This window comes from Vidua macroura, chromosome 1, assembly GCF_024509145.1.
Source record: "Vidua macroura isolate BioBank_ID:100142 chromosome 1, ASM2450914v1, whole genome shotgun sequence".
In the NCBI taxonomy this organism is placed as follows: Eukaryota; Metazoa; Chordata; class Aves; order Passeriformes; family Viduidae; genus Vidua; species Vidua macroura.
In genome coordinates this window covers 89,215,627-89,231,066 of record NC_071571.1, presented here as the reverse complement: position 1 = coordinate 89,231,066, position 15,440 = coordinate 89,215,627, and the positions used below count along the sequence as shown (strand labels likewise).

The 15,440-nt window shown below is 38.4% G+C and overlaps 1 protein-coding gene across 1 annotated transcript in view; it reads left to right on the top strand.

Annotated features, from left to right (window-relative positions):
* Positions 1-15,440, top strand: part of MOCOS (molybdenum cofactor sulfurase) — a 212,421-nt gene that overhangs the window by 166,997 nt on the left and 29,984 nt on the right. Inside the window, exons 7-8 of the mRNA XM_053993714.1 lie at positions 7,491-7,607; positions 10,026-10,469. Of these exons, the coding sequence (XP_053849689.1) occupies positions 7,491-7,607; positions 10,026-10,469 (561 nt within the window). The remainder of the gene's footprint in view (positions 1-7,490; positions 7,608-10,025; positions 10,470-15,440) is intronic.

Here is a 15,440-nt window from a genome sequence, read left to right as displayed (position 1 = left end):
ATGGCACCTTGTTTCTTCAAACTAGCAAGAAATCATTACTATCTGGATCTTTGCTATTTTGACATGGCACTAGGTGGTCAAAGACAGCCCTTGCAAAAAGGAGCTCACAGTATAGGAGGCAGCTTCATTGATCTAGGTCTGAACATAATCATAATGGTTGATCACTGACTGAACATAAGGAGGTGCTGTACTTCAAAGGCTTAATGTGAGAAATGCAGACCTGATTAGTAGGTAATGAAGCTATCTTCTTGCTGAGGTAGTAGTGACAGAGTACAGGCTGAGTTCTGCCTGTTTTATCTCGTTGCAGGGGGACAAAGACACATGTGAGTTAGTGTGCCTGAAATTGACTACTATTAAACTGCACATCAGAGCTGATCAAGGTTAGAAAGCCTCATGAAATACTAGACTGAAGGTGTTGTCTGACACTGTTTCTCTGGAGTGTCCTTACACGTTGCTAAGGAAACGAAAAGAGATAAAAGAAAGATGCTCACAGTTGTTCAGATGAAAGAATCCAAGATGAATGAGGGAGGCTAAATATTTTCTGTTTGGTAACAGGGCCAAACTGTGGCTCTAAACTACAGACCTTGTCACATGGGAGAAATGTGGGAAAAAAACACATAGTACCAGGAAAAAACTGCACTTTTGAGAGCTTCCACTGGATTCCCTTGTCCTTGATCTTGGTAAAAGCAGATCAGCTGCCTTTGAATGTATGCAGTGCCTAGTTTCAGTCCACCATCTGAATCCTTTCAAGACAAAAAGAGACTGGCCCCACCTTCTCTATTACTCTGCTTCCTTTTTCATCTTCCTGCCCCCACACCCCTCTACCCCACCACACCACTGTATAGGATCCTGTGACTGTAATTAAAGTAATATGGGAATTTGACCCTGCAACCTCCTTGTGTTCTATTATCCCTGTTTTGAGGGGTTAGATACAGACAGAAGAGAATTTAAGTGCCTTAAAAAAAAAGAGGAAAAGGTGGAGAAGATTTCGTCTGTGACATGAATTAAACCTATGGCACTGGAATTTCACTAGCATGCACTGCACATTTTTATTCCTAGGCATTGTTTCCACTTGTATTAGTCTGCTACATTCCCCTTTATCCCTCTTGATATGTGTTATAGCTTAGTCTTCTGTGTGGTTTTTCTCTGGTGTCCCAGATTGAAAGGCAAGATGTATTCGATTTGCCATCTGTATGGCAGTTGTCTTCTGTTAAGTAGGCAGTTTTCCTTATCTCTTCCACAACCAATCCTCTCTCAGGGGAGGCATCTGCTGATAATGGGCTATTGAATGTCACTGCATGACTGATAAGAGTTATAACATCCAGTTGTGAGATGCTCTGCCTAGAGGGAGGAGCCAAGCATTCCTACTTGGATATAATCTTGAGTTTCTGGAACACCAGCGTGGCTTTTCCTGCACTGGATTTCCCAGAGGAACAGCTGCCTCCTCTGCTGCAGGACGACTATGCCCTTTTCTACAGGATCACTGCTCCAAGAGAACCACACCTGACACTCCAGGGGGACTGCAGCCATAATTCCCAATTGGACTGCTGCCAACACCCTGACTTAACAGGGTGCCAGGTTGTATTCTGACACTGTCAGTGTTGGTTTGGGTTGTTTTGGTTCACTGCATTGTTTATTTTATCTTTTTATTTGATTCCCTAATAAAGAACTGTTATTCCTGCTCACATATTTTTGCCTGAGAACCCCCCTTAATTTCAAATTTATAACAATTCAGAGAGAGGAGGTCTACTTTTTTTCCATTTCAGGCGAGGCTCCTGCCTTCCTTAACAGACACCTGTTTTTCCAAACCAAGACATCTGACTTCAACATTTCTGACTAGCAGCAATTTGACCGAAAGCCTTTAGTCTACAAAATAGTTGGGGATGCTCAATGGGATGGAGAGATACAAATGTTTTTCTATGACTCACAAGAGGATGCTTTGTTGAAGTCAGTTAGGAAACCACTGAGGTCTTGAGTTCCTTTGCTTTGCTTTTCTTTCTTCCTGAAATCCATCCTTTCCATGATATCATTTTAGTGAACCAGATTTTCATTGTCAATTAATGCAGTTTAAACTGAAGGGAAAATAAACCAAAAGAAACAGAAGAGAAGGTGTCACTGGTTGGAGAGACCTATGGTCATTAAGGCACCCAATCAAAGAAAGAAAACCAAAGTATTTAGCTTACTCATCAGTCTGTTCCCTTTCAAATAGTTGGATTCAAATTCACTTGTATATTCAGCAGGAAAGAAAAAAACAGTTGAAAAAATGTTAGGTCATCCATTATCAAGACTGTTTCATAGTTTCATTTCATTTTTATAGCCACCCTATCCCCAAGAAATCTTCTAGTTTCTGGTTGTCAGAAATGTAAAATTATTGTTACTCCTTTATGCATGAAGAACCTGCAGTTCAGTATGTATATAGCATCTCCTAAATGAGAATTCCTGCAGAGTGGCAACCCACATATTTTGAATTTTGCTAATATTTCCAGCTTGCTTATCTCCCATGCAATCTTACCTGCTATTTGACTGTCTTTAAAACTAGCAGAGAAAATTATCACATTGACTGTAACGTTCCTGATAAGATAGCATTTATACTGAACAAGTATATTCAGGACACTGAACTTGACAATATTAGTACATTTCAATATCTCTGTTTAATACTTCACTAACTTCTACCAAAGGGATTTTGGTCAGAGTAAGTGATGAATGGATGAAGACTAAAAAGAAAGATACATCCTCTCTTTGGTTAATTTAAAACATTGTCAACAACTAGAGAGGCAAAAAGGAGAGGATCAGATTACTCAATACTGAGAGAATCTGCCCACATAGAAATTATTTCTCTGAGATGGGAAAAAAAGCCTTTATTGCAGAAAACTATGCAGTTAAAACAGTTAATGAAACTGTAACTCAACTAAAATTCCTCCTTTTCTGCCCTCCCCCCACCATTAAATGGTTTGGAAACAAGTGCTGATTTTTTTTTTCCTTCTGACCTACTTCTTATTAAATTGTATTTAACAAGATTAAGTATGCATTTGCATCAGCAACAGCGTTTCACAGTCAAATGCTGGATGACAGAAAGAGCTAGCTCACTTTCTCTCCAATTCCATGCCATGAATCAGTGAATTAATTTACCAGTGGATGTGGAGAACAGCATCTTGAAGCCTGTTTTATAACCAGCCATCAGTGGTGTGCAATGAAATTCTTGTAATGAGCAAATCCATCAGACAGACAAACTGCTCTGATACTTGGGCATTGGCATTGTAGAAAGCAGATTGAGAAGTCCTAATCCCAATTCCTGAAGGACAGTACTTGCCAGTATTGAATTATATGATTTTATTTTCAGAACACTTCATGATGTATTATAAAAAGTTTCTTTATTAATGTGAATAATTCTTGTGATAACTTACACAAATAAGTACTTGCTTGAATAAGAGCTACAGAATTGCATCCTATGGGAATGACTTCAGCAGGGCTTCTAAAGCATTCATCATTCTTAGTGGAAGTCTTAGACTTAGTTGATTAGGAATAATGCAAAATTATGTGCTATTTGTAAATCTTTAGTCTCATTTAGCATATATGTACCTACAGCAAGTATCATTCTCAGACTTATTTCAATGGAACCTGAAGCCAGAGATAAACTTACAGCTTTCACTGAGTGCCTCAGAAGCCCTGAAGTGAATTGTTAGCAGAAGTCAGTCATTTAGCAAACACAGAGAAGTCACCAGTGCATTGTGTGACAGGGAATGGGAAAGCAAAACAGACCAGAATCTCAGTTCTTCTCAGAGCTTTCCAGCTGATGAGTATCAGCTGAAATACCAGATTTCCCAGAGGGTACTACTGTAGGGTAATGCATTAAAGTGAAAGCTCTCCACTTCAATATTTTTAATATTAAAAAAAAAAAAAGGATTTATCAGATAGAGCACTATGAAAAAAAAAAAAAAAAAACAAATGTGAGCATTTGATCAATCTGGCAACACTGAAGAAGAGCTCATTGATGGAAAAAAATTAACTGTTTTAAAAAATTGGTTTAGGCAAACGTCTTTTACATATCTTTATTAAATTTGAAGACCATGACTTGGAAGTGTGAAAATCACATTTTGCTTGTCAAAAATCAAGACAATGTGACATCAGAAGTGTTGGGGTGTGAAGCAGTCTACAGGCCCACAGTAAAGAGCTTCAGAAAAAGTAATGAATGCCAAGGGGCTCTGAGAGACAGAAGGGACACTAAGATAGCATGATGGCTTGATTGCCATGTCCTCACTGAGTGAAATCAGTAAAATGCTGCAAGATTTCTGCATTTGTTTTGCAGTTTAATTGTAGTCTTTAATCTCTTAAAGACCAAGGCACAATCTTTCCAAGTATCAGATCCAGGGAATCGCCAAAACTGACAATCCAAGTGCCTTAAGCTGTGTACTTACTATTAGTACCATTCATGCTTCTGTGCCTTCATTGATGAACTCATTCCTGGCTCCCAAAAGTCACCCTCTGCTGTTACAGACAGAGCTGCAAGTGACTTTCTGTATTTCATAACCCTGAGCTCAATATCCATTATTGCTCCTTATGGCAATTTTAAAGATGTGTTTTATTTAAGGAAGCTTTTCTTCATCGAAATAACTGTAACAGATGTTTTATGTTGTATTTGTTTTGCTATGTGATAGCACTGCAGAGAGAGATTAAATTAACTCCCCAAGTAGTTAGGGTGAAACTAAATGAGAAGAAATCAAAACATATGTCCAAGGGAAAACCAAGCATCTATTCAAGGGACAGATATTTTTGCAGTACTGCCTTTTCTGGTTCTTTACATGGTGTCATTGTTTCCAGTGAAAAGTGTGCATCACATTCCCAAGATCTGTGCACATTGTCACACCACTGATAATGAACTATAGTTAATACTAAAGCTATTCATAACTTATCTTTTTTCTCCTGAATCATAATTCCTGCATTCCTCTAATGATCATGTTTTTATGTCTCAGTAGTCCTGGTCTAATGTACAGATTGATATATATTACAATTAAAATATTATTATAGGTGAGGAGTGAATTGCATGGCTAGAGTGAAATTATATTTGACAAAATTTTAAAAAAAATTAAAATCCTGTTTGCAATTCCTTGAAGATGTGTCATGGAAACTATATTACACTACATACATTTTGATAGACAAGGCTGCCCCAGGAACATTCCTTTTAAAAAGTATTAATAGTAAAAAGATTCTGTATTTTAAAGGTTTTTGAATACTGACTAAATAAGCCCAAACACTGTACTGTTTCAGCAGTGAAGTATGTCATGATTTTTGCCTTGCTTGTCATGATTAACAGAATGACAGATCCGCCCACAAGTCACTAGCACCATGACAAACCATGCTATGGCAGAATGACAACTTTTCTCATCTAAATTAAAAAAGACATCAAGAAAATGTCACTGTTCCCATATTGAAGTCTTCTGACAAAACAAAGCTAGCAACACCACAACAGTCTCTCTCAACAGATGCCTTTGACTAAAACTTCAATTTGAGAAACATGCTTTAAACATAAGATATTCTCCAAGGCATTAGTCATCAATAGGGATCTTGGGGCTGATTGTATTCTCTGCTTTCCAAGTCTGTATATATGGAGTTATTTTGATTATGTCTGTGTTGGAGAATCAAACAATTTTGAACTGAACCAGTGGCACAGAACACATTTAAATGTGAACTTGAGAATTTGTGTGCTACAGCAATGTAGATTTTTTTTTTTTTGTATACAGCACATTTTTGTGCAGAAACCCTTATGCCCCACACATAAAAAAAAAGCAATAACTCTGTTTGAGCTGCTTTTAGCAGAGTTAAATATTATTTAGTTTGAATTATTTCAGCATGGAGTAAGTTCTAACAGAAGGCTTGGGTTTTCTAACCACTGAGATAGTGACCTTAAAGGTGCTTGGTGCACAGAGTTAAACTCAGAGATATCAGAAGATGGAAGATTGACATATCAAGACAGAAGATATAGTGAATTATACCAGAGAGTGTTTGGTATATGTACTGGGCTATTGTTCTGTACAGAGGGAATTTATGTTAAAAATAATAAAAGCCAGTAGAGATTTAGCCAGCTACAAAAGCTAGGTTGAACATTTATACTGATACCTCAGGCGAAGCATGGGCTCACAGTTAAAGAAGTGGTTGGTTGGTTAGTATGAGTTGGTTGACACTCCCTTTCCATCCTCTTTAGGCTGAGCTGTTGCTATGCATCCAGCTGAGCCTGAGCTTCCTGAATGGGGGATTCTGTCCCTGGTACAGCAGAGTCCCCCGAGTCTGCAGCATGGTCATTCACAGGGCTCCCTGCTCTCCTTTTGTACACAAGGAGCAAAAGCACAGAGGTGTTAATGCAAGTTGTGCAAGGTTGTTTTGGGAATCTGTGGTAGAGATGGGGGTCAGATTTCATGCATTTATTTGTCTGTCCTTTCTTGCAGTCCTGACCGAAGTGCTCATCCTTTTTCATCAAAGAAATAGCTGGTGGTAGCTCAGCTAATCTTATCAGCTGCTGCTGTTGCTTTTCAAGATCAATATAAAGCATTGCCAGGTACCTGCATTGAGGTTCCATGGTTTCTTAGCTGTGATAAGAGGATCCCTGTAGTGTTTCTTAGGTGTGCTATGAAACCCTAACAATCCATATCGCTTGCAGTGCTCTCCTCCCAGTGCATACATATATATGTCTCCTACTGAGGCACGTTCTTCTGTTCTCTTTGCACATCATTTTCATTCCTTACCATAATTTATTCATGCCAGTTTGTCATCAAGTATTGTATTTCTGCCCATTCAATATTCAGTGGATGATAAAGAAATTGTGTACTACCAAACAGCACGAGGAAGAAATGCACCAGGGACTTGGTAGATTAAGGAGGTATATGGGCAAGACTCAAGGAGATATTCCAGTCCATTGCCTGTCCTGGCAAATGTTACTGCTTACTGAGATGCTGATCCTTCCAGCACTTGTGTGTCAAAATCTCATAGATGCCATCAGTTTCTGTGATGAGGACCTGCAGTTTCAGATCCTTGGAGCACAAGGTTTTCTTTAGCTACCTGAAAAGGTGCCCCAGACTTCTCTTCAGTCTCTTCAGAGGCAGTTGCAGGTGGTGGCTCTGTTAAGACACCGAATAACACCTGGCTGCAGGTCTGTAATTAGCAGCACTGATGTAAATAAACCTGTTCACAGCTTTAAAATTCAGCAGATGTACTGGTATTCACAGGCTCAGGACTTGGTTGTGTGTGTTTTGGGTGGAGTAGTTGCTCAATTGTAAGGTAAACCTCTCTGCTCCTACCATTGCTTTCTTCTGGCTGAAGTAACAAAGTTGAAAAATACTAAATTTGTATGGGAATGGTAAAAGCTGCAGTAAGTTGTTAATTGTTTAGAGACATAGTTTGCCTCCATTGATTTCTACCTTTAGAACACTGTATCTTGTTGACCACTTTAAAATGTCTATTTTTCATTCTTCTCCTGTATCTTCTGCTGGATTGGGAAGGTGGACAGCATGGCGAGTCTGCACAACATACACGTTCGCACAGGCTGCTTCTGTAACACGGGAGCCTGCCAGATGCATCTGGGCATAAGCAACGAGGACGTCCAAAAGAACCTGCAGGTTAGTTTCTGAACATGGTTAGAAGTTAAAAGCTAAAGTGAAACACATCCCATGGTTTTGACTCTCTGTGACTTTATGAATGAAGTTAAATTTTATTTGTTTTCTTTAAGCTTTCAACTCCTTTGGTTCTTTGTTAAAGAACTAAATTGATTGAAATGAGGTATTGAAACAAAATCCTTTGATGGATGCAGAGAAGTATGTGTTGCTTGTTATTATTTCATTGGAGAATAGGAAATTGGACCTTATTGTTCGGTTTTGGAATTGCTTGATATCAAGACTTCTAGCAGAACAGAATTTCCTGGACAATTCCTCTCATATTTTTCTTTAAGTATCCTAATTCATTATTGTACATACTAATGCTCAAGTCTTGTAGACCTGTTGCTGTTGGGTGTTACAATTTAAAATACATATGCAAACTGGACAGGAAACAATAAAGGCAAATACACAGTGAATCTCAGAGAATGAAGCAAATTTAGATGAAATCTACTTATATTGCTGATGTGTTAGATTTTAGAATATGAGTGTAAAGACTGTTTTCGAGATTACTAATGTTTTCCATAAGCTGTCATTAAAAGATGTATAGCAGGATGTATTATGGTGAAGTGGAGGAGTCTTCCTGTCTGCATATTTGTCAGAGTTTGAAATTAGAGTAAATTAATTTGGAACAATCAAAAACTTTATTAACGGTGTTCTTCCAAAGGTAAAAAAAATGTAATGGCTCTAATGATATTATAGCTCCCTTATAATTTCACAGAGATGTATAGATAATTTTACAAACATATTTACATGCAGGACTGATAGCATATAGTTCTTAAAGGCTGCTGCAGTTCTTTAATACCTTCCTTGGCAAAATGGTACTTTGACTTGCCATGGAAGCTCTCTCTCTGAGAAAATGAAAAATGGCCTATCATTTGCTGAAGTGAAAAATGCCAAATAACCAGCTGCAATGCTCCTGGATCTCCTTATACAAGGAGGATTTTGCTAAGGAGTGAGTGACTTCTTTTAGGTCTGTGTCATTTAAATGGGGATAGGCTAAAGTTAAATTTATGGAGAGAAGCTTAATCTCCAAAGGTTGTATAATGAGGTGGTACAGTTACCCAGTCGTTACCTGGGGACATTCCATTCCCATCAGTGCTTTGAGAAGGATCAGGATGGGTTCTTGACAACATTACTGTGTAGAGGAAAGCATCCTTTATCAAGTTATTTGCACATATACTTCAGTTTCATCTTTTCCCAGGGTGCTGGCTGTATTCTTCCTTCCCTGATGAAGTTGTACATGATAAAATGCCTGTGAGGGAGGATTTTCTGTCTTCAAGTGTCCCTGGAGAAGTGTGGTTAGTTTTCTTAAAATGTTATGTAGGAACTCGTTTGCTTATTTGCACAGTAGGAACCTCTCTCCTCAGTCAATCAAGCAATACTTGGCAGAAGGGTTACAAAAGGGTATATTAACAGATGCAACCTAATTTTGCAAATGTTGCTTCTGCTCTGTTGTCAAGGATAAAAACTACTTCACACTGCATTAAAATATTTACTACTGTGTTGCATGCTTTGACATAGATGTAGGGTTTTCATTTCTCTTTGCATAAATGGCATCTGTGTTCACTGTCCTGTGACATTTCTTGCTTAAAAAAAAAAAGCCCTCATGTAAATAAACTATTCACATGTTCATTTTTAATGTGACAGAAATGTGTAAATAAATTAAATTCTGAGGAAAAAAAACCCAACAGCTGCTGCAGTTAGGGAATGCTGAGTTAGGACTAAATCTTAAGTCTATTGGTGAGCTAATATTAAGCGGATGAACAAAGGGGACTGTAGCTTGCTTCACTGGTGGTGAGTGGCAGCACTCACTGACCCACTTAAAGAATGAGAAACTTTTGCTCTTCAAGTCTCTGCTGCTATCCCAAATGAGTTAGTTCTCTGCTGTTTGGACTATTAAACACAAGCCATGATAAAGCCACTGATGGTATAAAAATGGCATTCTTCTGACAGTGAGTATTAAGAAAACCGGTGCAAAAAAAATCAACTGTCTTAAGGTTTGTTCACTTATCTGAACGTAACACCACAGTTTGCATCCCAGTGAATTATGCAGGTGAGACTGGAATATCCCTGGAGATTGTCTGAGCTGACCATCATGGGACATACAACCTTTTTGTGATTCTTGATATGTTTTTGAGAAGTATCTCTTCCCCTAGAGTAGAATAAAACAAGCAACTCAAAATTATCTTCATAGTCTGAGTAAATCATAAGATGATTGAGGGTTTTTTTCTTCATTTTCTCTTTGTATTGATGAGTTAACCTATTTTTTCCAACAGCTTTTCAGGTTAGAATTAAGAGACTCATTAATAGCTAGGCAAAATTAGAGAGAAATAAAGCAAAATATCATTACAGCTCTCTGGTTTTCTTCCTATTTCAAACTAGGCTGGCCATGTCTGTGGAGATAACATAGACCTAGTTGATGGACGTCCCACTGGTTCTGTGAGAATATCCTTCGGCTACATGTCTTCTTTTGAAGATGCACAGACTTTTTTGAATTTCATCATAGCCACCAGACTCTCCAACTCGGATGCTGAGATTCCTTTCCAGTCTGTTACAAAGCTGACAACAGAGTCTGTTCCAGATGACCACCTTTCTTTTAACAAGGAGGATAAATTATCTCCAATACTGCAAATATCTGACAGAGAACTCAGGAATTTTCAATATGAGGCAGAGACAACTGGCAGCTGGCAGCCACCAGAGCCTGAGTCAGAAAGTATGAGGGCAACTGTTTCTGAGACTGCAGTGCCAATGTATAGAAAAGGTGGCAAGCCCATCACTGTTGCCAAAATTTACCTCTACCCAATCAAATCCTGCTCTGCATTTGAGGTATGTGCTTTGAACCATTCAGAAGTATTTGTGCAGCTCAGCCTTGTGTTTTTCATCAGACGTGTGTATGAAAGGAAGGAAGCAGTGTGTGGGTACCCATGCTTCCTTTTTTCCAGTTTCTGGGATCAAGTCCCACATGTTAGGCTACCTTGAAAGATTTTGAATTAGGCTGAAGTTACAGAGGAGGGATAAATATGTCTTCTGCTCTCCCCTCCCCCACAACAGGCAAATCTGCACATAATATGCTGTCTTGAAGAAAATAGTTGGGTATTCAAAACTTGACTAAAATATAATCAAGTAATTAGTATGCTTTTACAGAATGACATGTGATGGATTTGTAGGCATTGACGGGTGGGCAGCAATTGAGAAATAACTTGATTAACATGTTATAATTGAGAGGCGGCTGATTTACATTACAAAGAAATGTTATCATTAAAAATACATTTGCAACAGAAATATGACATTTAAGTGTTGCTGTGCTATTTGAAAGTTCACTCTTTGAAGATTTTAATTGCTTTTTTACCAAGTTAATAATATCATCACCTTAGCTGTGACTTTTTTTTTAAATAATGCATGATGAAATAGGTGTATGGCCCACACATAACCTAGAGTGTCACTCTGCTTAGTACCATATTGGGAAGTGATTTAATGAATGTCAATAATGGTATAACTTTCCCTACGAAAACTTACTGGTGTAGGTCAGTGTCTCACATCTGAGAGAAAATTGGGGTCAAATCCAGTGATGAATCCTCTGCATTTCAAATAGGGCTTCTCAGCTGATTTGATCATGTTGTGGTTTTTTTCTTTCTCAGTGCAGAGAGGTTGGGTAATTAAACCCTATTAAGTGATCAACTAAACATCTGTATTTTTAAATTTGAGCTGGCTTATGATGTCTTTAATTCAGAGGCACAATCCTGAGCATTAAATGAGACCTGAACAAACAATTTCCACCCCTTATTAACCTCCCACTAGATCAAACTGTTTAGAAAATCAAATTAATTGCCCATTTCATGTGAAATTTTTTAACCTTTGTTGAAGTGTTGCAGTTTTCATAGCTGTATTACAGAAACCCAGTATGGAAGATGCTGAAATATGTTGGCAGCATTCATGCACCTTTGGGGTTAAGTTCTATTTTTGATATGCAGGCTGGTGTTGTGAGATACATGCCACAACATTCAGCACTAGGAAGACTTTGAATTGATTGTGCCCAGGAGCAGGTAAGACATACTTCAGCATGAAAGAAAGCTTATGTTTCCCCACAAGCTGAGCCAGGTTTCTTCTCTTCAAGCTCTGTGAGGGGAAACAGCTTTAGGTGATAAATTGGCATAAATCTGGTACTCTCCAGCAAACAGGACTGCAATTCTGTATGGAGGGGGGAAGTCCCCATGCCTCATGCACAGTGCTTGTGCCAGGCATGTGTTAATGGGCCCAGAGTGAAAACAGGGCTCATCTTACCTCAGCTTCCACCTCTACAGCTCAACACTGTTCTGTAAGCTGTGAGAGATGGATACCTGCTTATTCATTTTAGCATAAAATAGGCATCTGCAGTAGGAGAAATAAATTTTCCTGGATATTTCTGTTTCTTTTCATTGACTGCAAGAGGAATCTCAGGCATCTTAGATTTTGCAGCTAACACTAGCTGTTCTGAATAATTTAAAAACAGACATAAAAACTGCAACTACATTATGAGGTTTAATTTTGCATGTCTGGAGTAATTTTTGTAGTCTGTTTTGATTTTTTTATGACAAAGCCTCAGCCACATTAAATCCCTGTAATCTAAGCACTCTCAGAGCCTGTATTGCCAAAGAGTAACAGAAAATTAAATAAATACTGGGATTTAGTGTATAGTATTGGAAGGACCTGGAATTTCACTAAAATAAAATATTTAGTTCTTCTCCTCCTCTACTTAAAAAGTAATTTTTTTGCATTTCCATGTGGTTTATAGAAGATACATGAGTACATAAAAAAGAACAGTAGAAGTTGACCTAGGAACTGGGAAATTGTTGTTATCCACTGGGAAAGGGCTTTCACTGCCGAGGGAGGGCAGGCCAGGAGTTGATGTCAAAAGAGTATTTTGATTTTGATGGGGTTTTTATATTGAAGTAAATCCCTGCAAAAATATGTTTGCTTTTGTGGTCTTCTTCCTGTCCACCAGATGTTCTTTGTTTTTTTTTCTTCCTAAAAGTCTGGCTGGCATTTCTAGACCTGTCATACATTTATAACCAGCCTGTGAAAGATCTGCCAATCTCACTGTCTGCCTATAGAAGAGATAAAAACGCTATCTTACAGACCACAATTTGTAAAATGAACTTTAAAACTCAATGAATCCCATTCTAAGTCACCAAGTGGCTTAGTCTCTTCCCATCGAGTAAGAGTAGAATAGAAAGCCATGGCTGCCAGGACCCAGACCCTGCAGAGTGCACTAACCTCCAATATATATGTTTTTATATGTCATTACTGCAGCTTCAGCCTGTATCACCTTGAAACAGGAAAACAATGTATGTCACATGCACTGGAGTTTGAAGCAAGACATGCTAGAGAAGAAACCTTGGCACAATTAAATGGAATCAAATCCTGAAAACCATTTTGCCTTCTAAAATATTGATTATACCAGAATCTCTAGGCTTTATTGTGAAAAGACTGAATCATATGCAAAACTATTCTTCTGCCATTTGTTTAGTGTTTTTTCATAGACTTCACGCTTAACATTGTATTATCTCCTTACTTCAGGAAATGCATAAACTTCTGAAGTAGTAATCATGTAGCTTTAGTCTTTGATTGGAATCCAAGAATTTAAAATCAGTGTCTTGTTTTTAATCTAAAAAAGTTTTAGATGCTTTGTAGTTGCTGGAAATTTAGAACAGTATTTTCCCAATTAAAATTGATCTCTATGTTTATCAGTTATAGGGTAACTCAGCTAGCTGATGTGAAAAGGTAGAAGTGGTTCAAATACTGAGCTGTAGTAAATTCATTCACCTTCTAATACTTTGATACTTGAGATCAGAAGCTCATAGATTTCTAAGTTCAAGTGGAGGCCTCCTGCTGGTATGGGAGGTGAGACCTTTAGCATGTGTTGTAACTAGGGTTTATTGTAACTACATGACCACTTGAGTTTTCCTAAAATAATGTGTACAGTGGAAAATTCCAGAGCAGGACTCAGCCCATCTGCCAGTGAAATCTGCCCACAGAGTTGCTGGTTGCAGGATAGATGATTAGTGGCAGGAGGACAAATTTGAGGAGGATGTGAGTGCAAACTCACAGCTGTTTGATCTCCTCTTTAGAGTCACATAATCTCTTCCTCTCCTAAACTCTGATTTCTCTGTTCTATTCTAAGTGGTTTAGTATGAGAGGTTCTTGACCTCCAAGAAAATGAGAGTGCAGAGTGCTTTGGCAGCTGGGAGGATGAAACTTGGCATGAAGATTGTCAGCTTGCTGCAGGTCGGGTGGTTTCTTCAGAATTGTATGGAGTGTTCCTGGCCACTGTTGTCCTATGGATTTTGTACACATGGTGCAGGAAGCAGAGGGCAGAATTTTCTAACTCATCTTCTCTAATGTGGCTATTTTTCCCTACAATTATTTTATTAAATGGAGAAAAGCAGAGGAGTAACCTCTATGCCAGGCCACTTTATTTTTTCCAACATAAAAATGTTTTAAACATGCATTTTTAAACAGGAACATCTCTCATGTCGATGAGTTTTGCTTAATTATATAATGCAATGTGCCCAGTGAAAGCAGTTAGGAATTTAAACTAATAACTAATTAATAACTTTATTATTCTTGCAGTAGATTTCAGAGTATAAAAAATTGCATCTCAACAGAGAAGACAAACTAGCTTTTAATTTAAAATACAATGCAAATTCCTAGTGATCAGTGGATTAATTATATGTGAAACCACTAATATTTTTAAACTTAGATAATTTAAAGCCTTTTCAGTGATTCCTTTTATGTGTTCAAAAACTGTTAGCCCTCATGATGACATTACTGTGAACTATGGGAGAAATGCAGCCCAAAATATTTTACAGAAAATTCTGAAATAAAGAAAAAACCAAACAACCCCACGTTTTTGCAGTAGATATTTTCATTTTGTGATCGGAAAAGATGGACTAAAGCAGATGGGACAATACCAAGTACTGGTTGTATTATGAAATGATCCTCAGAACAGGTAGAGAAGACCATACATTGAATGATCCTGGGATGCATCATCACCTACCATGATTAGAATGAAGTTTTATGCTGTTATCTATCAGTAAAACCATGCACCCCCTGCTTTCCTTCTGTCCTCCCACTTTTAATTTTTCCCAGTAGCCTGAGATGGCCAGGCAACTTCAGAAAAGCACATTACAGGCTATATAATGCACTACTGCTCACTGCCACATATGCTAACCTGCTCTGTTTTACTTTATTTAACAATCCCTTCAGCCCCTTTGAAATCAGGGCAGGATATGCTCTGCACAGGGCTAAGTGCTGAAAGAAGAAATGAATGTGCTCTTCCTTGCTCGTCTCCAGCGTCAGTATTGGCAGCTAACCAGCTCTGGCTGTTCAGAGCCATCTGTGACTCTCCAGCCAAGGCAGGGCACAGTTATTTTGTTGTCCCAACTTCCTTTACCAGGGTTCTAGCAACATGTATAATACAGTGAGCTGAAAAGTGGAGAGGGAGTTGGGCACTTGGCAGTGCACAGAAGATGTCCATGACAGGACAGGGACTCACTGCAGAGCACACATGTGTGACTCTTACTGCAATGGCAAATACCCAGAGGAAGCGGGGGGGAAATAGGTTGAGGACATGTAGTCATGGGCTACATTAAATTTGTGGTGTGAGTGAAGCATGGAGTTAGTTGCCATTATTTTGGACCTGTCAGAGGTATCTTGAGTGGAAGGTGTTGATTATTTCCAAATATCTGCTAGCTAGTTAGCTGGGCTTACCCTTTAATGCCTGTCAGCATGCAAGAGCTACCTGAAGCTCTGATTAAA